Consider the following 27,651-nt stretch of genomic DNA (forward strand, 5'->3'; position numbering starts at 1 on the left):
TCTAGGACAAGATAATTTTCTCCGTGGGACTTCAAGAGAAAGGAAGTTCCACTGGTGGACTTTTTAATCACGATCCTCCATCGATTATAAGCTATTTCCTTCGGAACGTTTCCTCTCCTTGCCGGTCCCCAGGCTTCGGGATTTGAAAGAGCGACGCCACTTGTCTTGCACAGCACGAATTTATAATTGGGCGCAGATACTATGTATAAAATGTTACATATATTTTCTCCGCGAAGAGCGTAACGCGGTTGCGAAATTTGTCTTTTAAACGTAGCGTCTACTCGTGAAAACCGCTTGCTCGCGAGGGAAGTCGGAGAGTCGTCGTTGTCGTAAGATTCGCGATGCAATCGGTGTCGCCCGAGCGCGACTCGCAATTTCGACGCGAGGGAGATTACACTCGATCACGCATTCTTCCCCTCCCCCGTTTTTTGCGCGCATCGCATGCTCCTGTCTTCGCCAGCCGCGTCTGCTGATCCGCGCGATCGAGAGTGGCCACGTTTGACCAGCCGAAGTCTCTCAGCTTTTCACACAAACTTAATTCTCCCGTTCTCTGCACGTTATTTCCGAATGTCAGAAGAAAATTTACGTAAAGTTCCATACAAAATTTTGTATGTCTTCAATTCAGAATAAAATTAATATCAGCTTCGTATTATTGATATTAACTTTATTCAAAAATGTTTTTACAAAAAAAAGAAAAAGTTTGAATATTTTTCATATGTAATCCTGTGGATGAGCTAGAACGAGAGACTTAAGCGAGTAAAATGCGCGATATTTTCTTGATTTGCCGTAAATTATTTAGTGTGTCATTCAGTATAATAGAGATAAGATAAGATTACGAACACTGCTTTCTACGCGTATCTTTTATCCGACTATAAAAATAGTGATGTCATATTTAGTTAAAGCAACGCCAAAAGTAGATAATTCTCAATTGGCACGGCAGAAACATTGCACTTTTGATACAGCCGCAGTTTACGATTGAAATCGAAAGAGAAGAAAAAAAAAGTAGGTCAAATTGTGGGTATATTTATTGCTACAATCGTTAACGAATAAAAATCCTTCGTTATGAGCAACGGCATTCGGCAAATGATAGCAGAAAGAAGAGAGAGAAGAGAGAATGCCATACCAGTCAAGGAGTAATATATCTTTTTGAAGACCGCGCGCGTCAAGTATTCGGGGAACCAGCCCACGTGAGTTAAGAATAATAAGTATCCTTTTAATGCGAAAACTCCGAGGAGATACGGCCGACGACGTAAGGCCAGGCGGCGATATGTATTTTCGTCACACATTCCGATACACAACGGTGATTCGAGACAATTTTATCGGTCGGGTTTTTTCTTTTTCTAAAAAAAAAGAGAAGAAAAAAAGGATCGTCTAACCGTTCATACATACAACTCCTGCCGTGTATCTAAGTGGGAGAATCCACTTGTGTGTGTGTGTATGTAACTGGTAATTTAACAATCAAAAAACCGCTACCTGCAAAAATTGAAAAGTTGCGTTTTTTCCTCCGTACATTAGCGCTGCGCCGTTGCGCCGTCGTGCTTCACCGGCGGAGAATTAATAGACTACGAATCGTGTGTGTGTTTTTTAATCGTTTTTACATCGAAAGTATTCGGTATCGGTTACAGCCTAAAAATACTGAGCAAAGAACGAATACATCCAGCGATCCATGAACGATCTCGAAGCGCCATTCCCGTGAATTCACGATTCCTCTCTCCCTCTCTCTCTCCACCTTTCTTTTTCTCTCTCTACTGACAATGAGTAAAAGCAATGTAAAAAATCATTGTAAAATCTCGTCCTGCAGTTGGGGTGAGAACCTTTGCAGTTTTCTAGCCTCTTTAAGCGATTCGTGACAGAATCTAATGGCGAAAATAGAGACGTCGCGAGAGAATGAGAGATGAAGAAACGGGAGAAAGAGAGAAAAAGATCGATGATTTATACGCGTTTAGGAGCAGTAGCGACTCGAAATATTTCGTAAAAAATTTATATATATACATCTATATCTTCCTTTCTGTATGTGTATATATATATATATATATACATATATATATATATATATATATGTAGAAGTATATATTATTGCGTAGGCATTATGTCATCGGTGTTATTTTCTTCGTTTTCTCCTCGTCGCGCTTGCGCTCTTTCCACCGTTATACGATAGCAATAATAATAACAATAATAATAATCGTAATAAGAGCACTAATAATACTATAATAATAGTAATAAGAATAATTACAAGAATAACAATTATAAGGATATAAACTTTGATAAATTGCCTAATATCGCCAGCGCGACACGCTCTCGCTGTCGCGTTTTCTGTCTGTATGAAGGACTACTTTATACGGCGGCCGAAGAACCGAGAAATATCATTTCTTTATCGTGTTCCTGCTTAAATAGCTACGTGATAAAATACCGCGAAAGTTTCTCTTGCAAGTACCGTTTACTCTCAATACTGTGGTCTAACGTCGTCTATAAGCAAGAATAAAAAAGAAGATGCTCTCACAGTCGTCTTAATTAACCCTTAATTTAACTCGGAAATCGAAAATATGTCCACGCTCGAGAACTTTCTTTTTTTATGTAAAACTCTGCGGTGTGAACAGATTGTGATTGTAAAATGTCGCATTTCCATCTCACTTGACGCCGAAATGTCGGCGGGAAATCACGAATCGAAGGCTATCCGAACGTCCACACGATAAATTAGCGGAAATAAAGCGGTTTTTTTCTCAACGCGCTTGTAACGTTAATCGATCGCACGCATTTGCTGTAGGAATATTTACGTAATATAGTTAACGAGCTAAACGTTTCTTCTTCGGCAATCTAATCTCGAGACGAGACATCTCGTTCGCGTCTGTCCTTGATTTTTTTCGCGATTGTCGTCAGTCAAAGATTTTACTGCAATTCCATCGCGCGACATATTGTGTACTTTCAATGCGCTTCCTTCGCCTTTATCTCGTGTCCCTCTTATGTTATACAGCGCATAAGGTGTCTGTCTTAACGTGTAAATATATATAAATAATTATTTGTGTTCCAGTGAGTAAAATAATTGGCGTCTAATTGGCGAGATACGATATTACTTCTTTCATTCGCTGCTCTTCGACGCGTAAAAAATCGATCTAAGGGAACGAATATGTCGGATTGTTTGAACCGCTATTTCGAGGAAGTCGAAAGGGACGAATGCTCGATCGGAAGCCGAACGTTTGAAGAGCCTAAATCGCACGACGATTTTTAGCAAGCGATCGTTTAATTCGAATTAGAGCAGAATAAGAGCGACCTCCGCGCTGAGAAGATTGGCTTTTAGAGTACGTGTGATTGGAGGAAGCATATTTCATTTTGTAGTCTTAAAAAAAAATGCCGAATTTTTTTTCAATTTAATACCCAATCGTGCAACTTTACGAAATTCTTTTGTTAGACTGTTCTCGTAATTTATACATTTCCAGAAGTATTAATACAAGTAGACTTTTAATGTAATTCAGATTTAAATTAAATTTAAAAAATTACCTCGATGTACAGACAGCTTTTGTGTCGCACGACTCACCGTGTGTCGCTTCTTTTGATCCCTTTAATCTCAATGTAAATGAGTTACTAGTAAGTAAGATTACATCTTGTTATCTTCGGACCTCGATGCTCCCTTCAACAGCACGCGCCTTTAAATTGAATGTCGCTCGTTACGTTCTTAGCAATTCAGCTGCGAGATTTGACTTCGAGCCAAGCGTGGCTGCGATATCGATCGGATTAAGAACGAGATTTCCTACGGAGGGATAGAACGGCCTTGGTGTGTCGCGCCTCTCCGGTCGCTCTCGCGCGTCGCAGTTTCCCGTGTCTCGTCGATCGGGACTGGTTGATCCTCTCACGGCTTGATGTCATGGCTCCTAGCTAACAGGAGGACGGCCTCCCCCGCGCGTGTCTTCCCTTAACTACCGTGGTCCTGATCGAGCTCGTCCAGCGACTCGAGCCTCGCGATCGGCGCCTCGTTTATCGTGAACTCCCACGACATGTCCTCGCTGGTCTGCCTCGAGGAGTCCTGCTGCCGCGGCCCGCTCGCCTGTCCCCTACTGCTACCCTCGTGTCTGCTGTCCCCCGACCGACCCTGTTGCCCCGACGTCGACTCCGACGTGCCGCCGCGATGATTCGACGTGTCCTTGCGCGAGTCCCCGCTGCGCGGACGCTGGCCGCCTCGGCTGTCCTCCGGCACCACGCAGCTCCACGGATCCTCGCCCTCCGGCTCCGATCGCTTATTGAACGAGCTGTATCTGCCGCAAGGCACGCTTCTATCAACGGCGTGATAGCGGCGTTCTGTTTGGCGTCGAGCGCGGGCCACTAAACACGGACGTTCAACAATCGGCGTTCGTGTTTAGCAGCCGACGCTTAGCAGTGACGCGTTTCCCGAGCTTTTGCAACAAAGTTGGAGCAAGTAACAAGACCGAGCAGCTAATTTGAAACAGTGGAAACGCATCACTGCCAACGCAGTTCTGCCAATCTCCGATATACACGAGATAGATTAAAATCGCCCAGTCCAATCTCTAATATACAAGATAGATTAAAATCACCCGGGCCAATCTCCGATGTATGTATACACGAGACAGATTAAAATCGCGTCCAAGTTAAATTCTGACATACAAGATAGATTAAAATCGTTTTTGCTACTAGGTTTTTGCTAACGCGTTAGAAACCTCTATTTTCTTAATCAAAAACTACCTACCCACTCCGGTATTCGCCCCTCCTGAAAGCGGCGGGCTGGCTGTGCCAACCGGCGTGGGATGCCTGATGCGGCTGCTGCTGCGTGCTGGTCGGCACCGCCAGATCAACCGGCTGGCTCTGCGACCTCGTAGGCCCGGTCCGACCGTTCAACGCCGTCTGCAGCGCCGTGGCGAGCGCGGACGTGTCCGACGTGACGGTCAGCCGTGACGTTCCCGACGACGTGGAGATTGGATGATCCCTCATGGGAGGTCTGTTGCAGACGGGAGCGAAGCTCGTATCAGCGAATCGCCGGACGGAATCAGTTTTTTTTTTGTTCATGAGAAAACCGCTAAGGATAGCCGAGCGAGATATATATATATATATATATGTATATATATACTTGAAGCGTACGTGATTATGTACAGTGGGATTATTCGATCACAGGCCTCTAATCCTCTAAGTTTGATCCCGAGCAGTGTCACGGGCCCCCGCGCGCTTGGGACTATCGGCCGCGCAGTGGTATACCGACATATATGATACCATTCGCGTCGGCTGTAATCGATCGAGATTACGAGTGAAAAACGATCCATGAGAATGATCTATCTAAACGTGCATGAAAGATGATTCATCCTACCAAGATCGGTTCCGTCGACGTCAGTCAACTTCAAAATCAGAGCTCAATTGATTACTCCAAGAAAGATAAAGGGAGTTAAGATTGAAGTTAACTGAGTTTAACGAAATTGCTGAAGAAACTATTTCGATCAAATATATTTTCTTCGATAGGAGTAAAAAGATTAGTCGAGTTAATTAGAGACTAATTGAATGTGTGAAGAAAAATATACATATAAGATTAGACAGAAGAAAGAAATACGTGCAAATTAGAGGAAATATCTTCTAATGAAAGATTACTTTTATTTTAACGCAATGCTTCTTACTTTTCTAGATACTCTTTCTAAATACTGAACGGGCTATGTGATTAATAAGTGTCAAAGCTTTCGAGGCGTGCGACGTTAGAGATGATAATCTACAGAAAAAAGAAAGAGAGAGAGTGCTAAAAATATGATACTGTGATCCTAAGGATTACAGAATCCCAGACTAGCGGCACATCGCCTCTAGAAGAAAATCTAATTGCTTTAATTGCTTTGTACAAAATTGCAGTTATATTAACGCGATCCAATTGTTGATTTTTAGGCAAATTATGATTATGCTTGTGATTGGAAGGGAATTTTTAGAATCTTCGTGATGGATATCGCCGTGTTGGATAGAAAAATGACACAAATAAAAAAAATTAGCATTTTTATTTCCGACTGCTGCCAATCGAAGATTCGCCGAGATCGCGGATTGGTTGCAGATCAAAGATCTCCACAACTGCAATATATTTTTTCATCGATTTTTGACCACGGATTTCTTATTAAACTTTATTAAAAACTTATTAAAAAGTTTCATTTAAAGCTTATAATTATTAATTTTTCTGTTAATAAATGAAAGTATTTGTAAGCGACATAATTTTTTCAGGCAATAAAAAATATCGATCTTAAAGACTCTTTCAGAGTTAATTTCTTACATTAAACTTCCTTTAAAAAAATGTTAAAGTTTGATTCGTGTCATTTTTTTTTATCAACGCGGCGATAATTTTCTACTAACGCGCCGCATGCCGTTCGTTTGGACTCGATCTCCGTGACACTGCTCGCAAAGAGTTTCAAAGAAGAATACGTGATGGTGGTCACCTTCGGAACTTGTCCAACTTTTCCAAAATAAAAGACGCCGAAATCAAATGCAACTGATCCAGGGATTTCGAAAGAAGGCTTTTCAAGAATAACAGAATATCGATTACACTTCTTGCGTAGATCAGGTTTCAGAGTTTTCGCTACCGCGTCGCGGAACACATCGCAAACCCTCTCTACTGCAAGACCGTCGCTGTCGACGCAGCGACAAAAGTTCGCACGCGAAACTAGCTAACTAGCTCTTATGTCGAATCTCAACGCGCGAGAGAGAGGTGCGCGATCTGACTGATTAGAACGCGGAAACTTCAACGGGCCGGTATCTCGTTCAACCCTCGTTCTTACCTGAACAAGCCGTGCGACGTGCTGGGCTGGATCTTCCCGTTTCCGTTGCCCGCCGGGACCGTCGGTGGCTGCGGCTCGCTCGCCGATCTCTGGACCAACGCCGGCGCCCGGCTGCTGGTCGGCTGCCTCGCGCCGCCGACCGGCGCGGTTCCCGGCATCATCTCGATGCTCGAACTCTCCCTCGACGAGTTGAGCGTCTGCTGGAGCAGGCTCAGGATCAGCCTGATGTCGCCGGCCATCGAGTGCTCCAACGTGGACACCTGCCGCGACAGCTGATCGATCCTAGCGTTGATCTCCTCCACCGGCCGACCCGGGCCGCTCTGAAAGTCGCCTGGAAGGGGCAAACGTCACTTCATCTCGCGGCAACTCTCGATCTCGTTCGCGAGCAAGATAATAACAAATATATACACATCTCACATCACATCTCCCGACGGTGATCAACAGTGATTACCGATGATAAGCACAAGACTTTTCTTTCTCGATAATAGATACACGAATATGATAGCGCAAGGTGACGGAACTATACGTCGGCGTGTGTATATGTGTGTATGTGTGAGACGAGAGAAAGTGAGCAGAGGTCACGCGCGTAAATTACTGTGAGATTAAGAGAAATGGGTACCCTACCATGGGAATGAGGATGCTGCGGGGGCGATGGTGTGGTGTAGTGGCTCGACGTTGTCGAAGTGGGATGAACGACGTTTTGACTGAGGCAACTCTCGCCGGCGGCGGAACTCCGGCGCGCCGGTTTCGTCAGCGGCGTGGTCACTAGGTTTTATAAACACCACCGGTGAGTAATCACGGGAGAGGCTGCATTTAAATTTGGGTGCTACTTATCGCATACACAATGTGCAACCGCGCTGCGAGATGCTCTCTCTACTACTCGGCGTGCGTCGCGTCTCAAGAATTAAGATCCCAGATGAAACGACGGTCGTACGATGGGAGTCTCTTCGGGGGATTCTGGTGAGCGGTGCAGCGAAAGTTCGGCGAGTCGGGGGGGGGGAGGGGGGATGACTTTAGGTGCAACGAGTACGAGGGCTGATCTACTTCGGGGTGTTTCGGAATGTACGGGAGTACTTACTTTGTTTCGCGAGGTAATCGTGACTGGTAAGCGGCTGCAGATGAATCTTGTGCTGACGTAGATCCGGTATGCTGCGCTTGAGATGGGTTAGCATGCCTGAACAACCAGGTTTCAAGGTGTTAACGAACTTGGGACTCAAACAAAAAGCAATACGCTTAGAGAAGGAGAGAAAAGAGAGAGAGAGAGAGAGAGAGAGACGAGAGGAAAGAGGAAGTCACTGTAATAATGCTAAATAGATTGAAATAACTCATACATAATGAACTACATCGAGCCGGAGGCAAAATACATTATAGAAAGCCTACGAGAAAGATAAAACGCTTTTAACATTGTCACAAATTGTAAGCGGATCTAAATAGTTGAGCCCAAGATCCAATTTACGTGCGCATTTAACACTAAATGCGATAATCTAAATCTCCATCTTTAACCACTGAAATTTGCTTATTAATTAAATAAAATTCAAGATTAAGCTGAATTTAGCGCTAACGTTTGCAGCATTTGCGGATATATTTAGCGCTTAAATGCGAGACGTCAATGCGAGCGCAAAATGTTTGCGGTCAATCTTTTACAAGGGATCTGTTAGTTAATGAGCGAAAAATCGAAAACATCCGAAATGAAAAATCCTTGATAACTCGGTATTAAAAGGAAATACTCTGCTGTATAGAGGATAAAATATTGTCGTGCAATATATAACACATTCCTCAAACAGAATATTAGAAGCAAACACGAAAGAAATCGAAACAACGTTTCCTCGAAGCCGTCGAGGAGGCTGAAAAAAGGAAATAACAACTGCTCACCCGTTATCGAGTTTAAGGTCGAGCTTCTCTGTTTGGGCTCGTCGAATTCCAAATTCAACGGTGTCACGTCTTGACCCGCCTTGTCCGTGCTGAACTCTAAGATACCATGACCGCTACCTTTGTCGCTGCAACAGATAGAGAAGAAGCTGCTCGATCAATCTGTCGTCTCTAATAAACGTAACACGCCGTGCTTTCGTTCTTTTTTTCTCTAATATTCCTAAATCGTTTATCCATTAATCTAATTAGTGTCAAATATTGATCTTTCTATTAACGGTGGATCGAGAAAATTGATACGATGAAGGGAGGTGATCTTACTAGTCATCCTGGTCGTCCTGCAAGGAGTCTTGTCGACCTGTGGGAATAAGATTTGTGCCAGGACCAGCACTGGGTCCCCGACGGTATCTTGGTGGACGGAAAGCGAACCTCCTGGCGTCGACATCGACGTCGGTCGGAGTACTGACAGGAAACCTTGCTGATATTGGATCGACACCAGCCTGCTCCTCCTAAAGATGAATTAGCGGTCAGGTTGGATCGTATTCAACGATCAAGTTGGTCGTATTTCAGGCTGGTGCGAATGTAAACTGCCACATGCAGTTAATTTAAGTAATCAATATTCAGGATAAGAGGCCAAAGACGAGCGAAATACAGGTGTCAGTTAATATTTAATATTACTATGTGATTTTACATACATATTCTAGCTTCAACAAACTGCGTGCCGTTACTTTCGGATTTAACGCAGTTTTGATTGAAACAGAACCGTATTATCACGTTATTAATTTAATAAGTACTGATGCTCACTTGCATCTAATAAATCTCGCCCCCCCCCTCCCCCTCACGACGCCAAATAAATGCTAAGAGTAGATCTTATAGATGCAAGTTAACATTTATTTGGTATCGCGAGGGAGAGGAGGATTTATTAGATGCAAGTGAGCATCAATATTTATTAAATTAATAACGTGATAATACGGTTCTGTTTCAATCAAAGCTGCGTTGAATCCAAAAATAACGGCGCGCAGTTCAAAGTTAGAATATGTATGTAAAATCAGTAATATTGAATATTAACTGACACGTGTATTTCGTTCGTCTTTGGCCTCTTATCCTGACTGTTGTTTACAATAATAACGAGCTGGTAAGTTATTTATTAATTTAAGTAATATTTATGAAGCGGAAATTTAATTAAAATAAAAAATATCAAAATCCAATGTAATGTAAATATAAGAATGTTCCTCTCTATAAATTTTTTCACGAGTAACATTAAATTTGGAGCAAAAGAGAAGAACGGAATTATATTGAATCGTACACGGAGAGAATTTTATTTTAAAATTTACCCTGAAAATCATGTTAATCGTAGGACATTTTATTTCGACGAATTTTATGTGATTATCACTATTTTTTTTAAATATATACTACAACAAATTTATTGTAGTGCACATTAAAATTTGTCGAAATACCATGTTGTCCCACAATTAGCATAATTTTCAGGGTAAATTTTAAAAGAAAATTCTCCGTTTAAAATCGCGCGTGGAAAAAGACGGGAATAAGCACTCACATCTCGCATGTTAAAAGTAATCTCGAGATTCTGGCTGAAGTGATTGTAGAATTCTGGATAGAGTGCCAAGACGTCGAGCAGGTCGTCCCGATGGATCTTGTGAAGGTCGCAATACGTAAGGGCGCGAACGTTACACGACGACTTTCCGACCGTTGGATAAATGCACGGATTCTCGCCGAATATGTCGTCCTTGCCCAAAATGGCCATCACGATGTCGTCCTTAAGGATCTCGATACTTCCGCGGGATATAAAATACAGGGAAGTCAGCACGTCCCCTCGATGGACTAAAGTGTCACCCGGTGGCGCGTGCGTCGTCTTAAACTTTAAGGATAATGCCCTGTTTCGCAAGAGAAACAAAAAGGCTTTCTTGTATCATCATGAATTGATTATGTGTAAAAGACAATTACATCTCTCTATTTGCAAAAAACAATAAAAACAATAAAATATTGTTTCGAGTTTAAAAATAATGCCCTGATAAAAAAAATTCTCATAATATCTTATAATATTTTTAAGAATTTTTCACATCTTTTAATGAAGATTTCTGAAAAATAACTTAAACTTCTTTTTATAAGTTTTCTTCGGAAATTATATAGAAATCTTAGAACGTTCATGTACATAAAAAATTCTAGAAAAAACATAAGATTCTCTTAGTATTTCTGAAAAGTGTTTCAATTCGTATAAAAGATTCGAGAAATTTTCTAAAAAGTTACACAAACATACAAAAATAAAAATATTCTCAAGATCCAATCAGATTTTCAGAGCAAATTAAGGGCTAAGTACCTTAAACAGCCTGGACTGGCCCCCTCGAAGGCTCGGCAATTGTTTAAAAGATTCCTATTGAGATGAAGACAGATGTCGGCCTGAAGGCACTCGGGGAACCCTTTCAGAACGCTGTTCATATCAATCCCGTTCGTATAGGTCCACGCGTGTTGAAAGTACTCCTCCAGTCGCTGGCGGAGCGGATTCGGGATCTGATGGAACCTTATGAATTCCCGGACCCTGAGCATCTGCGTGTGATACCGGGCGGTGCCGCTGTATAGCCTCTGGATGATCGCCGATACGTTACCGAAGATACTGGCGTACATCAGGGCTAAAATCGATGTATCTCGTGAAATAAGCCGCAAACCCGATATTTAACGACGGATTTCAATTCCAGACACAAATCAATTTTGATTAAAAGCGATCATTTAATCAAGATGCCATCAAAATTTGAAAGTCTATTTAAAAAATATCTGATATTTTATTTTTATTTTACTATTTTATTTTTGCCATAAAGTGTTTATTGTGCTTATATTTTATCTATTTTTACTATAATTTAATTAGTATACACTAGTTATATTTCTGTTATTAATAATATTATTATTATTATATTAATATTATAAATATATTAATAATTATTATTAATTATATATATGTTTAATAATATAATTTTTATAATTTAATTTAAAAAGTTTAAACGCGCGTGTGCATGTAAATAACAGAGATCTGTCATTGTTTATCGACTCACATCCGATCAGCATGACGATTATTGTAAAGATTTTCTCGGCGTCGGTATTCGGCGCCACGTTTCCGAAGCCTACGGACGTGAGACTGCTGAAGGTGAAATATAGTGCCGTGATATAACGACTCTGGAAAAATTACAAGTGTTACAACATTGGGCAAAAAGGTCTCGCGCGTATATCGCCATCAAGGAGAGTGCGATCTCAAATGGAGCGTACTCGAGACATAGTACTCGCGCGAATGGCTTACTTTTATGCTTGGCCCGCCGGTGTTATTGTGAAAGTAAAACTGATGCGTATCGTTGGCTAGAATGTCGAGCCAACCAACCTTGCTCTTCAGGGTCGGTCTCTCGGCGTTTCCTATGGCGTACCTTTAAAAAATGCGAAATACCAGAGGTAACGCATCGTATTCAGAGCATTGTCTGTACAAAATGTACGTATGTAACTCCAATTACAAAATTTTCGACCAATTAAAAGTTTATAATAGAACGAGATGGATCTCCCTAGTTTTTGCTGATTTACACGATGCTTTTTTTAGCAACTAGCATGTTGGTATTTTAGATAACTAGAAAATTAATAGCTAAAAAAAGAATAAATTGTATTTATTTGGAGAAAGCCAGCAGCTAAAAAAATATAATTTATAGAATTGTTAACTTTCGCCAGTAAACATATTTTATTTATTTTTTTTATAAAATTATATTTTTTAAATTAAGGTTTTTTAATTTATAGAATTATGTATTTTTTTAGCTGCTAGTTTTCTAATAAAAAGGCAGCATTATGTAAATCAAGTCTAAGAAAAAGTAACTTCAACTCGATTAAGGAAGTTACATGACTGAAGAAATAGCTATGATATTACTTGGCGCGTTTCGCGAATTAAAGACGTTGTATTTTCGAGGTACTTCCAAAGATATGTGGACGGTATCACTCACCATATACACGCCATCCAATGAGCAATAAGGGCAAAAGTGGCCATTAAGAGTAACAAAACGGCAGCGCCGTATTCGCTGTATCTGTCGATCTTCCTGGCCACCCTGACAAGGCGCAGCAGACGGGCCGTCTTCAAAAGTCCGATCAAGGTCGTCGTCTGAAAATGATCGATCATTTTTTTTCTCTATCTTCCGACTCTGCGAACCCGCGGAACATCAATCTCGTTGTACAGAAATCGGCCTTACTCAACGCCGTCCGCTTACTGCTCAAATGACTTTGATGAAATGATGTCTTTTATTGTTTTGTGAATCTTCATGAAATTGCTCATGCAAAGATATGAAACGTGCCTTTGCAGCAAAAAAGGCGTGTCTACATAAATAACATTTATATAAAACGAATATTTCGAGGATCTTCAAAATTCTTTTTTTTTTGTTTGTTTGTTTTTCTTTATAAAGATGTTATTACTTTCACGGTAGAAACCGTAAGATTTGCGGCAAATATAGATCTGTCATTTCGAAGCATTAAGCGCGCTTCAATACGAACGTTTATCTGCAGCGGACGTTTATCTGAAACCTAATCATCCGACGTTCGCGTAAAGGCCATTTCCGTGTTGGAAGTGTTACTCGCGCCGGAAGTCGTCACTCCGGTTGCACATCAATCCGCTGAAAACACTCGGAGAACGCGTCGCGTAGCTCGCCGGAATATCACGACACGATACGCGCGCGTGACATTTCGTCGCGTGCCAAATACCAAAGTTGAAGTCTTGTCGTCTTCGCGGCGTGTGCCACTCCTTGGCGCCAATCCTAGCCGCTGCGGGTCCGCGTTCAAGAAACAATCTTTCAACGACTTGCAACGAATTGGAATTAATTCCGCGATATTATTAAGTAAGGCATCGCGTTTTCGATTTTGAGCTTTGCCTCACTAAAGTGACGACCTCCTTGTTGCGGAGTTGGCTTGTCGCAAGTAAGCTCGAGTTTCGATTCGAGTCACTTACGACTCTTTTGTTTCAAATCTACATAGCTCCAAGAAATAGACAGAGATGACTTTTATAAAATATATTATACTGCAGTGCGAGCACTCTTTACGTAGCTAACTTTGAATAAAACGTGATATAATAATTACAAATCGGCCGGGCAGGCACAAAGGCTGAAATAAAAAGAAAAAGCTATACTCATTGAAATAAGATATAAGGCGTGGTCCACTTACGCTACAAATGCTTCGAAACATTCGACTGACTAGTCAGAAGAAAGAATTTAATAATTGACCAATCAAAGAAGGCTTCAAAACATTTTTTGTAGCATTTGCAGCTGGACCGTAAATCTGCGATTGCATCGGCTTCGAAAATATTGTCTGGGCGTGATTCATGCCTCCTCTTCGTTCTTACCTGCCGAGAGTTTGAAAACTCTCGGTTAAAAAAAAAAGCACTTCTAAGCATGCAAACAGCAGCAGGTGCAGGTCTATTCAAAGGTCGAACGCTTTCAAAGTGAAAGAGATCGAGCCTGATGTTTTTACGAGTATCATGCAAAACTTGTGTTCCAAATTGTGTCGAAACAATTTGATCAATGTCATATATATTTCGTGTGCGTTTGAAGCGAGACTTTTGAAGGCGATATAATAATTTGAGACGAGGAGAAGTATAATTTTTCGAACAAGTGAAGCCGCTTGATACACACGGACTCACGTTTATGGCTAGATAGAACAAAGCGCATAAGCGATAGAGAACACGCGCATAACCGCACATGTACAAACGTTCCTAAGCGTATGACAATTGAAGGAGCAGGTGTACGAAGAGGATAAATAGGAAAGTCAGTCCATAAATCTATGAAGAAAAATCCGATATAAAGATTTTTATTAAAAGGAATTTGAAATGGAGGACAGTCGATTTATGGATAAAGTCGACTTTTGTGAGAAACGAATAAAGAGATATTAGATTCTACTTTTTTTATTCGTTCGTGCTCTTTCAATCGCCACAAATATGGAACGTAAAATTCCGTCAAGCGCAAGGACGAACACGCACACACAAACACACATACACGCACGCACACATGTTAATCGGAAAAAAATCCGCCGGTCAGAAAACCTTTCTTTTCTTTTTTTTTCGAGTATAATCACGATTTTGTACAGCTTGCAACAGAGACGTAAAAAAAAGATACAAAAGAAGCTCGAGAAACAGAATGGTAGGACCAACATAGTATTGGAACAGAAATCGAGAGAAGAAATAGCTCAAGCGTATACGCGTAGTTGCTGACGAAATCGCGATGAGATATTTTCAATCAAAGTGTTCTCATCATGTGTTACTATTGGTTGCTATTCACGATTGATAATACCGCATCCGCTCGTGTATCAGTTTCGGATTGCGCGTGTTGTGTACGTGTTTATATTTGTATGTGATTTGTGTGCAATCAATTCATATTCTATGAAATTTCATTTCAATCCCCAATTGTGGTTCGATTTATTCTGTCACTTGTGAAAACGCTCTTGATTAAAAACCCTTCCCTTCGAAATCCATCAATATTTCATGACACCGTGATTAATAAAAACAGCGCTCAGGTACATGTGCGTATTGTTCAAGATTGATGACTTAACGAAAGCGTGTGTATGTATGTGATCTCGTGTGTGATGCTCATATGCTTGCCTGTGTATTCGACAAAAAAGCAGTTTTACGAAATATGATCGAGGATAAGCCAATCATATATTCGTTCTGCAACCCTAAAAAGGGGTCAAGTCGCGCGATACTCGAGCGAGTAAAACAAGCTTGATGTCATTTCGTTTGCTAGAAATCAAATTTGACAAGCTGGATGCAAAAAAAAAATAAAAATCATAAATTAGGTAGATACTCGTCGCATATTCTTAATCGTGCGATCAATATAGATGTGATTCGAAGTTTCGTATATCTGGTAAGAAAGTGTCTAATAAAGAGGTAATAGAGCCAACTATATAATTCTCACCGGATATTGATAGCACGAATTGTACATATACTATTTTTGTTCCACACGATAAATCAATGATGCTCAACTATCGGCGGTAAAAATTTTCGATTGTTGAAATTCAAATTTTTTCCGCTGCAACTGAAAGCTAAACGCGCATCTGCGCCAATACGTGAGGAATCGGAGTTCCGTCATTTACATAACTGAATATTAATCCATTCTTTTACGTTCAATATTATGTAAATTTCGTGAATCTGCATTGGCGCGGACGTGCCATCCACTTGTCAGTTGTAAAATTCAGATTCTAATAATTATTCCTGTAGCACGCAATTTGCGGAAACGGACCGGATTTTGCGAGGAGAGACGCAAACGTATACAAGCCGCAATGCGCTTTGTATAAACGGCGTTAAACTTTACTCCAAATCTTGCACGGATTAACCGAAAGCGAGTCATTATAAGTTCATACAGTAGTTGAACTCTAGAGAGAAAAAAAATGGAAAAAGAAACATGCACTTTAGTTTAATTTTAGTAATATCGTACATGTGAGAATAGAGTTGATGAAAACCCTGCCTTCTCGCGTTCTATTGTATCCCGTTGCAAACTGCAGAAAGTGAGAATTCTCTTATCGAAGGGAAACCCCCCCGAGCAACGATTTGCCATCAACTTTATTCAAACTTCCTCGGCAGATATAAGATGAGGTTGCAGTGATCGAGTGAGATGTTTTGGTACGTGTGGTGAGTCGCGTGAAGGCTCTTGATCGCCGAGATGGTATCGCCGAGAGGGGGATGGTTGATATTGCAAGAGAGAGAGAGAAAGAGACGGTGCTGAAAGTATTTAAGATGTGTAATATGTGTTAAAGCGGTTCGTACATGAGAGAAAGAGAAAAAGAGGGGGGGGGAGTGGGGAGAGAGAGAGAGAGAGAAATACAGAAAGAAGAAGTTAGTAGAGAGAAAAATCGTGATTGCGGTGGTGATCTTAATCGTTTGGTGTGTGAAAACGGTGTGGAATTGTAAATTTCTCATTAAGTAATATAACGAAAGAAAAGACACGATCAGTGAGGATCTCTTGTGTATATTATGTGTCAACTAACCTCGTCCTTGTCCAAGCCGAGCTACGGAAACGTTAAACTGAGGTTAAAATTCGTTCACATCATGAGGATGATTTTTATAATTTCACTTTTCCAGAGATCGTTATGATTGAGCGTTCGCTTAAAGTAAGGAATAAGAAAATTCGTAGACGCATTCTAGACCTCGTTTCACTTTTACGAGACAAATCGCCGAGATGGATGACTTCATTAATTACGTTCGTTACGGAAAACTAGCCGAACGGGGGAGGGGGATGCAAATGATATTCTGGTCTCTCTTACGGGTGCGCGCGAGTAAAATAAATTAATTACAGGAAGGGTTAATTACGTTCACCGTTTCTTTATCCCCTGTATAGGGATATACCTTCGTTAGCCACCGGTATCGTTCACACAAATCGAGAAGAGAGAGAAAGAGAGAGAGAGAAAGAGCTAGAGAGATAAATAAAGATATCTCGTAAGAGAAATTTCATAAAGATAACTCATGAGAGAAAATTAAAAAAAAAAAACTCATTTCAAAAAACGAAACAAATTAAAAAAAAAGAAACACGACGAAAGGAAAAAAATAGAAAAGAATATTGACGAAAACCTGATATATATGTATAGTCTAGTACTTTGACAGTCAGAGCAGAAATTTTCACAGCGACAAACTATATATTTACTCACATATTTATGAAGAGTGTATGCATACGTGTGCGTACAGGTACGAGTTAGGTCGGGGTATCGTTCGCGAGATAAAGGGATATTGTTATTTCACCTACAAGTCAAGTTACACACATGTCGGATCGCGCAGTACGTAACTTCGTGACTGACATAATTGGCACTAAACGTCACGTAGTTACTTAGTTGGAGTAAGTTCAGCCGTAATTCTGTCAAGGCTGAATCTGGAAACGGTGGAAATGGAAAATCGGGGCCACGCTTGTCGCGAGACGGTCGGTTGATTCACGACGCACGTGTAGCACACGTTTTAAACGTTGTGTAAAATCGTTCCGGGACAGCGAGAGAAGAACTGGCCATTAGAACGTGGCGTCTCTCGCTCGCCCCGTATACGTATACATTGTGTGCACATTAACACGACGACTCGACTAAACTCTCGACAAAAGGAAAAACGAAATCATTCAACACCGAGAGAAATGGTCGAAAATAGGGAGAAACGAACTAAGCACCAGTCCGGTAAAAAGTCACATCTATGGGCACGTAACTTGGGCTCGGCATGTCATCCTAATCATATTTACCAGCTAACACCGACATTCTAGAAAATTCTGTCTGACGATCTGACATTCGCGAGAGTCGGATTTTCACTTTCCAAGATTACTTTCGTTATTTCAGTTTCGATGCATCTGAATTTAAGAATTTTTAAATTCATGATATGCGACCTATTAAAAACAAATATCAAATATATATACATACATATATATATATATATATATATATTAAATATAATAATTTCTGTAACTTCAAAGAATTCGATGGCTTCGGTATCATTAGGATAAGATGTAGTCCCTCGAACGCCAGATCCGACTTGAAAGAAAGATAATCTAAGGATAATGCAAAGCGTGCGACGGGACTTACCTCGTCAGTGTCCGATCCGACGAGTAGGAGGTCGAAGGGGATGGCAGCTACCAAGTCGATGATGAACCAACCCTTCAGGTAATGGACGGCTATCTTTCCAGGATGGGAGACCACCTCATCGTTGCTGTTGACGAACGTCGTGCGAAAATTTATAATGATGTCCACGATGAATGTGACGTCGACTGAAAGATAAGAATGCATTACTGTATTCTAAAGGAATCGATAACTTTCTAATAATACTTTCCATGATTATCGGATGTAAACTATTAAATTTCTCGTTGTATCAAAGTAGATCGTCGTTAACCCCCTAGCGAGTGTTGCGTAATTGCAACGTTAAAAAACGTTTTAACGTGAACGATTTAAAATAAAATTCAGGATAAATTCGGGAAAAAAATTTGAGATCTGTGCAGATTAGTTATATTTAATTAGTTAGATACATTTAAGAACTAAAGATGGAAATGTATGTATAGCATTAAATATTAAAAAAGAGTGCTTGTTAACCGCCAAAAAGACATCAATTGATATTTCGATAGATTATTCACTTACAAAATATTTTTTAGCAAAATCAGTAAAAAAAATTATTTTTTTTTTACGACAAGACGATGCCACCTCTAGAGAGTTAATCTTAATTTTATTTCTGCATCCCGGTAATGTTGAATATAATATCGGGTACAGTTGTATTCACCAAAGTTTCAACGAAAATCGATTTTTGAAGCAAAATAACGATAGCATCTCCAGAACACTATTCGTTTGAACATTTTTCCGATTTCTTCTCTGTTCATTCTATTCCTATACTATTGTCTCTTTATCCGTTCTATTGTTTCAGACAGTCGTGACACGTATTATCCTATATTGTATGAAACGTTATACAATGCTGCTCGATATCAAATTGAAAACTTAATACTCTAAGAGCCAGTTTTATCGTATAATGTTAGATAACTCTGTAATATCTTACGTATTTCTGTTATAGAATTTCATTCGAAAATGGCGACCACTGAACCATCTAATTATTAATATTAATCGATATAAAAACTATTATTATCGCTACTATCATAATTATACTTGTAATAATTAACCTTCTTTACTTTACTTATTTCTATAATAAAATTTCATTCTAATCTTGAAAAGTTAAGCCATGACAACTATTAAACTAACTATTAAAATTAACAATCATAAAAATTATTACCACTACTATCATAATTGCACTTGTAATCAACGTTCTAATTGTTAATCACAGTTTTGCGCTAGAAATATAAATAAAAAAAAATAAACTTTGGTAAAGTAGTAAACTGTATTGACTCACCTATGAAGTCTATAATAACGATGGGGTCATCACTGTACTTCTTATTCTTTCTGCTGTTGTAATCCGGATCCGATAGAACAAACGCGGCGACGTACGGCGTAAATATGGCGGTGTACATCACGAGCAGCAATATAATCCAATCCCAGACCGCTTTAAACGGCGAGTAGTGCAGTATGGTCCACTTATGGATTCTGGGGGACTGTAATTTGTACTCCGGGAGGACGTCTGCTCCGAGGGACAGCACCTGCACAGGCGATATTGAAGCTTTGAAATAGATCCGCTTCAACTCTACTTTTCTTTTTCAATATTTTTTCGCTTTAAATCGTTCACATAAAGTAAAATACTGTCCGGCAAAAAGGAGATCTCTTGTATTATATTTTAATAACGCGATCCGAACAGAGCGTTTTATGTATCATATATAGAAAAAATGTATAGAAAAAAGTCAGTTTCAGAGAGATAAAGGGAAATTTTCCATTAATACGCCGTTTTTACACCTCGCGGCGAAACGTTCCGGCAACATTATCAAAACATTGTTACGGTGATGTACGATACCAGCTCGCTGCATTGTTCGCGCTAAATTGCATCGCGAGTGAAACACCCTTAGAGAGCGCCGCGCGTGGAGCGTGATGTATGTTTCACATCCCTTACAAGAGATACACGGGAGAAGGGCGCGAAAGCGATTACGAGCGATATAATTTGCTGACCTGTCTAGCGTAGGAAGTGTTTCGAGTTACTTATTTGACTTTCTGCCATTTAAGAAGCGCGCGCGATTCACTGGCAAAAACGATCGGCGAGGACATAAATCAACGGACACAGGAGCCGCGAGATCTTTCTTCTCCCCTCCCCCCCCCCTCCCGGCCTCCCTCGAGGGAATAGTTTATACTAAAACTTCCCGTACATCCATTTCGTTAACCCGATCCGGCCGGTGGATGAAAGTAGATCTTCCGAATCACGCTGCTCCACATTTCCGAGTGCATCGCCACCGAAACAGCTGGTGCGTGAACTCTCCCCCGTCGAGCTGCTACTGTTTCTCCCGGGCTACCCGCCTGATGTTTGAGGGGGTGTTCGCGGGAGGGATTACCCGTCACAAGATTGCCCGGCGAGCGGGCTTCAAACACCTGGCTTCGTGCTCGAGTGGGAGCTTAACCACTTAGTCGTTTAGTCGTAATCCGCGCAATTCCTTCGAGAAGCTTAGTGCTTCGATTCCGTAATAATACCGAACAACAACAAGCCACGATATTAGATCGTTGAAGCAATCGCGGCCGCGATTCGCGCGTGGTTGTTCACCGGACGCACATACACAACACCGGAAGACACATCGGAAACGTCAGTATCCCTCTCGGGAGCGATCGCTCTCGATTATCGAGTGGAGAAACTTTCGAGCTTGCGAGCGGGAAACTTCGCGGATTCGGCGTCGCCGCGAAATGAAAAGCGGATCGGCAGCTCCACTCCGGAGCTCTCCCGAAATATTTCGAGTTATCGATCCCTCAGGGCAACGCTCAGCGAGAATCGGGGACGCTTGTTTACAGCGCGCGAGAACGTGAGAAGAACCGGAAGAGCGCCGTTCGAGCGCTAGTTTAACACTGATGCAATGCGGCTCGACGAAGGGAGGCGTTCGTTCGATTGGCTCAGGGGCTGGCTGGCTGGCTATCCCGCTCGCGCTAGAAGCGGCATGCGGGTTAGGGTAGCACCGCCGTCACACCCTTAGCTAGCATATTTTCGGTCCGATCAAGTGTTTCGGGGGAGGCACAACACACTGAGCCGCGCCGAGAGCCTAGTCGAGAAATTAGCTCCGGAGCTCGATAACGATAACCCGCGCCCGAGAGGCTCGTAACATGAACTGACGATCCTATATCCCCGGGCAAAGTCGCAGTTCGCTCCCTCTTTCTTTCGACCCCCTGTGCGTCGATTTATTATTATCAACCCCCCCGCCGATAAGCGACCGATAAGCGGATAAAAATGGAAAATGGGATATTGCTGATGCGGATGCCAACATCATTATTCATCACGTACCTCATGTGTGGTCCCGAGTATTTACTAACTACACTGTGTGTGTTCCACACTTCCGTATATTCGAATTAATAAGCTTTGAATCGCGTAATCTATAAATTCATTCTATAAATTCTTCTTCTGTAAATTCATTATTTTAATTGTCCCATTTCTAAATAATAATGTTGTATTTTTTTTTAATTCAATACATATTTTTCTAGATTAAGAAATTGGCTTCTTTTGTTGATCAGTGCGCGATTGTCATCGAAATTTGATCTGGGACGACACGGCACGATTGTTACTTACATCCTGATCGGATTTATCGGATGTCCAATATTCAGTAATGGAGTTGGAGATAAGTCCATCCCGCTAAAAATGTTTTTAAAGAGAAAAGACTCAGGGTAGTTCGCTAGTTTCTTCCTTAGCTTCTTTATCGATTTTTTATTATCAGCTTCCATCTGGCGGAAAGCGTGTAGTCAGACGGGTCAGGGGGAAGGGTTAGAAACTCGCTGGTTGGCTCGTCAGAGACAGCCGCGAGGATGTAAATTCAGGTAGGTCATGTTTTATTCATGCGCGCCCGATGTTAGGTGAGAAGGATCGCGAGGGGCGACCTCATTCCAATGACCCGGAGTTATTGCAATAGTTTGTGCCGTCCTTTACAAACTACAAGGCATCTTTTTCTGCCTTCAGCTAAACAGATTTCGAAAACACATGCTGTCCGGATTAACAAATTATACTGCATCGTAAAAACATCAATCTTTTTCTTTAAAATTAACGCTTCCTTTTTGTTTAGCTTTGCATTTTTCTTTCTTTGAATCTTGCCAATTATCTTCTCTAAATATTGGGACAAGCTCCTATACAAATACTCCTATACGAAGTTAAATGAGTAATTTATCTCTAATATTAAGCGAAAATTAAAAATCAGAAAAAGATATTGCAGCGTGATAATTGCAACATCATCGTGGTGAGTCATTAATTTATGCGAATATTGCTTGTGCAGAATTTCTCTTCAGTTTAAGACATCTCATTTGAATATAATGGAGATGGAGCATCAATTTTCTCTTTAAAATTCCTTTTTATTTTTGTATTTTTTTTTCCTCGAATTTGGTCAATTATCTTCTCTAAATATCGGAATAAGTTCCAAATACTAAATTAAACGGGTAATTTATCTCTTAATTTAAGAGAAATTAAGAGATAATTAAATTACCGTTAAGAGAAAAATTAAGCGAAATTTAAGAGTTTCGAAGCTTTTAGCGTAATAACTGCAAACCAACTTCATCGTGGTGAGCTATTAATTTATGCGGATAATGTTTGGGTGGAATTTCTCTTCTCGACGTAAGACGCTTCATTTCGATGTAATGGAGATGAAGTAATTGAATATACGAAAGAGGATGGGGCGGATAGTATTAGCTAGTTACCACGCGCCATGACCTGGAATTATTGAATAAGTACCGCGTTACGTGATCATAATCTACCAGCGTTCAACGAACCAAGTAAAATAGCGCGATAATAAGTCGTGCGAAAAATATTACGAGCGTGATGGCAAAAAATTGATATTCTTTCAAAAATTCTTAAAGTCCAAACTGTTGCATCGCGGTCGAGATTCGCGAAGATCTTCGATGAATCGTGAAATCGATGAGAAATCGAAGAAGTGTTTTCTTTGTGCGATGCCGAAATATCGTGTGGACGAAAAAGACGGGGGTGTGCACAACTTCGAAGTACTTCTACCAAAAGTCACATAATAGCCGTTTACGATAGGCAATTCGCGACTACGCATTCCTTCCTTTACGACACGATATAGCCCGACTCCCCCGCGGCCGCGGATTTAATATTTGCAGACTCACGGCGGAGCCATTTCCCGCGTAAATATGTACCCGACGCGTACAAGTAGAATATGTATTTGCAACTTCTGTATGGCGATAAGAACGTTTTTAAAGCAGCCACTGGCTGCTTTAATCCCTCCCTCCGTCCACGAAGCTCGAAAATACTCTTTTGAGTCACGTAAATAACGGACCTGCCTCGCGTAGCAAATATAGCGTCGCGGAGTAGTAAAATAGAAGATTTAGGCGTCGCATTTAAAATCACCTTTAGCGAACGGGAATAAAGCACGACAGAAGTTACTCATCGTGCTAATTTTACACCGAGCGTATTCGCGAAATATGATGACGTTCCACGTAAGTGTTCCGGTGAGTCACACTAAAATTAGGCGGGAATTTATCCCGAACTAATTTGATCGTGCGCGAACCCGGGACAATGACGTTTCCCATATGGACATTCCGTCCGCGCGCAATTGACCGCGTATTTTCGCAACGCGGGCGACGCGTCGCGTCGCGCCTCGAGACGTTGCCTGTACCTTGAAAAGGAGGTCGACGTCGCGGCGACAGCGCGGAGTTATAATCCGTTTTAACGGGAAGAAAGCTCCTGTCAAAGCTCCTGTTGGCGCTCTTCGAGATGTACGGCCTCGGTAATGCATAACGGGTCAGCCCGATGAATGCGTCCCTGTCGGATTTGCACGTCGACGGGACTACGCAATATTGCGATCGATACGCCGCGCGGAATGTACGCGCCATTCCACCGCAAATTGGACGAGCACGCTCGTCGCTTGATAGCCCAGATAAACGTGAATAAACAATGTGACTAGATTAAGATGATATGTGAGAGAGAGGAGCATAGTTATCGCAAGAATAAACTCGAGGAAGCACTAATTGCGCAGCTTAAAAAATAATCTTATTAGCATCGCAATATATATTTTAAACAATAATAATTAAATAGATATTTAAATATAGAATAATAATTAAATATAAATGTTAAAAGTTAAAAAATTTAAATAATCATAAGTATGTGGTAAGTAATAATTACGGTGAGTAATTAAATTTCGCTGAGATAATAATAATTAATTTTGATTAGACAAATAGAAAAATGTATAAGACTGACCTGAAATACGTTTACGGTCTTATGTAACTTGACAATAAATTCGTGTAGAAGGTAAACAGCGCGTTTCTAATTCTATTAAGAGGATGCTAAACCCTAGATCAAACTCTAAAAATCCGCTGTTTTACCGACAATTTGTGAGTATGTATGCGTGCGATATTGATGTAGTAGTGTGTAGTGATGTGTCATGTTTATTACCACATCAATATATCTAACGCATACATATACACGAATTTGTAGGATACAAATGTACTTTTATTTAGACTTCTAAATTTGATTTTAACGACTCACCTATATTCATTTCTTTATTGTACATCTGGCTCTGCCTTCATTTCGAGCGTATAACCTGCCTAACTTTTTCACGAAGTAAACGTTTTGGCAAATTGATAGTATTTGTCGCCATGTTGAGGTTAAAATGGATAACGAAATCTGTAATTTCTTAATTTTTTCCTGCTTTTGGTACAAAATACACCAGAGCCAGATGCATTAGCATGTGTGTTTTAATCGTGGAAAAGGAAATTTTATTCTATGCGATTAATACGAAGTGTTTTGTATCCAACAAAAATGGTATTTTTGTCGATAAAACAGACGGCTTTAGCATCCTCTTAAAACAGAATAATACAAACATCGATTACCGTCGACAGGGTCGAGCCAAACTTCTGCTTCTTTCCCTTCATGAAATACGAGCGCATCATGGTTCCAGACACTCTCACGAAGAATTCCAGTGTCATTCTCAACCGTGGCGGATCGTCGTTCGGACGCTTACCACTGCCGCCGATATATCCTCGGCGCTTTTTGGCATCCGCGCGATAAAGGAAAATATACAAACGTTCGGGGAAACCACCTGTTCCACTGTTGCGTTTTTTCAAACTTTCTTTCGCTAAGCGGTTTCCAGCGTTTCCCCGGGATGCGCGGTGCGCAAAATAAAACTCATATTATCAGCGGAACTTTCCGCGGATTAAAGTTTCCGAGGTTACAGTGTACCTTGCAATTGATAGCAAACGTGGCGAAACTATTCTCATTGAGTTCTTCTTTCGCGCGTCTGGCTTGTATCTCGAAAAGGAAAACACGAGGGATACACCGCAGACTCTCAGGTTTCCCCGTATTTCTCTCGATACAATGGCCGTTTACTTAACGTATCCGTTCACGGGACGGAAAGGTGCGGGAAGAAACTTGACGCTTCCGTATCGGATTTAATGTCCGATATGAAAAATCCAGTTAAATCGAGTATAAAAATCTTTATGTATATTTCTCTAAGGCACATATTTATCGTATTTCTACGGTAAATACGAGGTGGGTCGTATTTATTGGTTAAACAACATCGATCTGTTGAACATTGGAAACACCTCGTAAGCGCTTCTTTAATACACAAGTACAGAGTCGGGTGTTAGACGTCGTCTCTATGGGAAGCTCGATCGATTCTCTGTGCTTTCCGCAATCCCGCGTCCCGTACAAAAGATCTCATCATCGGTTCGAGTAGTCTTTAAATCGCGACTACCGAAGTACCAGGAGAACTGAAGGAGAACTGAAGGAGCACTGAACGGATACGTTCAAAGAGTCGCCTTCTTGTCTTCGATCGCGAAAATTTCACACCCCGTTACCTCCGTCATAAACATTCTCGTGCACCGTTTCAGTAAAACAATTTGTCTTAGCAGCACTTTTACGCTCAATTTACGTTATTACTTTCGATTTGCAAATGTCTCATCAAGACAGCAAGCGCACACTGAGTGAGACTTACTCACGCTCTTATTTCTGATTTCCGAATGTCTAATCAAGATAGCAAGCACTGAAATTTACTCAGTCTTTCGCCACGAGATTTTACATAGAGGAATTCTTTCGGCAAAATTCAATTCAATTCAATTCAATTCAATGTGACAGGAGAGTAATTCAATGTGACAGGAGAGACAATTTAAATCGTCTTCAATTTTTCGGTTTATTTGTGTATTTCCAGCGAGAATTCTCTTCGCGGGATTTCAATGTAATCTTGAGAAATCTCTCGGGGCAACAATTTTTCAATATACCTCGAAGCACCAACGATAATATTTGCGACTGTAGTGTGTTAAAATGAAATCTTGAACGTCGACTGATTCCCGGATAGCCTTCGGGGACGTCGAGCAATTCCAGCAAATTTCATAAAGCCTCCTCTACTCACATTTTGCGGTTTTAGCTCTCGCAGAAGGATCGATTTAAAATGGACGACAGTCGTCAAAATGGCATTGGGAGGGGCCCTTCGGGTTTAAGAATGTCAGCCCATCGATTTCCGACGAAGGATTTCGTAAGAGGGATTTTTACGACTATTATTGGATTCCCTCACGAGGTCGGGACAAAAAAAATCTTTCACTGTCTATGCCGTTTGAAATTTTTAAGAGGTCGAGAGAAAGTTTGGTTTTCCGTCAAGCTCAAGTATGGCATTTTTGAGAAATCTCACGGAATCCTCCTCGGCACTATTCCTCGGCTGAACCACCACCACCACTCGCTTTCCACGAGGAAATCGAATTACGGTAATAACAGCGATTGTAGCTGCCGCGTTTTGTCGCGTGTCGCGGAAGATTGTACTTGTTCCAGTCAAGTGACTTTCGGGGACGCCGAACGTGAATTCCAGCGGACTCGGCGAAGTGATCTAATTTCGGCCGACTCGCCTGCCGCGTTCTTGCCACCAATTCCGCGCGCGGCCGCACGCTCGCGTACGCGCGGCAAAACTAAGACGGAGAGATCTGTTTCGGCCAGCCAGCGCAACCGGCGGCGCCGAGGAGTGTGCTTTCAAAAAACATTCGCCTCTGGCCCGTCTGAAATTTGCCCGTCCGACTTCATTGCCTGGTAAATGCGGGAAGCCGACATTTGGATACGCAGGGGTAGTAAAAGTGGATCGTAAAAATCCGAAATGAGGCTAAGAGATTGAGAGAAACACGTACAATAAGATGCAATCAAAATTCGCGAGACAATTAATCGAGGAATGCACTCCCAAAGTTTTGCGCGATATCTGTATAATACTAACGATGCGTGGAAGTTAATTTGTTATCCCGTTGTGCCAATAATTATATTCTGTTATCATTAACTTCAACAAACGCATTATGTCATTCTTCTCCAATAAAAAGTATTAATTTATTCGTTAATGTATTAAGCTTTCAGATTTATTAGATATAAATTGGCAGCGACGATTAATAATATAAAATGAAGTGGAAATATAGTTGTCACTAATATCTAAAAGATTGGCTGCGAGAATTACGAGAAGAATGATCGTAATCTGTAGAATCGATAAGT

General features: G+C 41.1%; 1 protein-coding gene across 1 annotated transcript in view; it reads right to left on the reverse strand.

Annotated features, from left to right (window-relative positions):
* Positions 1-3,907: 3,907 nt before the first annotated feature.
* LOC105462575 (potassium voltage-gated channel subfamily H member 2) overlaps positions 3,908-27,651 on the reverse strand; it is a 102,374-nt gene continuing 78,630 nt past the window's right edge. The window contains exons 11-25 of the mRNA XM_011709272.1: positions 19,471-19,734; positions 18,168-18,349; positions 16,605-16,625; positions 12,590-12,744; positions 11,911-12,031; positions 11,669-11,789; positions 10,942-11,251; positions 10,162-10,498; positions 8,928-9,115; positions 8,613-8,737; positions 7,819-7,914; positions 7,365-7,505; positions 6,741-7,071; positions 4,697-4,945; positions 3,908-4,247 (exon numbers count right to left, since the gene is read on the reverse strand). Of these exons, the coding sequence (XP_011707574.1) occupies positions 3,908-4,247; positions 4,697-4,945; positions 6,741-7,071; positions 7,365-7,505; positions 7,819-7,914; positions 8,613-8,737; positions 8,928-9,115; positions 10,162-10,498; positions 10,942-11,251; positions 11,669-11,789; positions 11,911-12,031; positions 12,590-12,744; positions 16,605-16,625; positions 18,168-18,349; positions 19,471-19,734 (2,981 nt within the window). The remainder of the gene's footprint in view (positions 4,248-4,696; positions 4,946-6,740; positions 7,072-7,364; positions 7,506-7,818; positions 7,915-8,612; positions 8,738-8,927; positions 9,116-10,161; positions 10,499-10,941; positions 11,252-11,668; positions 11,790-11,910; positions 12,032-12,589; positions 12,745-16,604; positions 16,626-18,167; positions 18,350-19,470; positions 19,735-27,651) is intronic.

Source organism: Wasmannia auropunctata, unplaced genomic scaffold (assembly GCF_000956235.1).
Source record: "Wasmannia auropunctata unplaced genomic scaffold, wasmannia.A_1.0 LD336097.1, whole genome shotgun sequence".
Classification (NCBI taxonomy): Eukaryota; Metazoa; Arthropoda; class Insecta; order Hymenoptera; family Formicidae; genus Wasmannia; species Wasmannia auropunctata.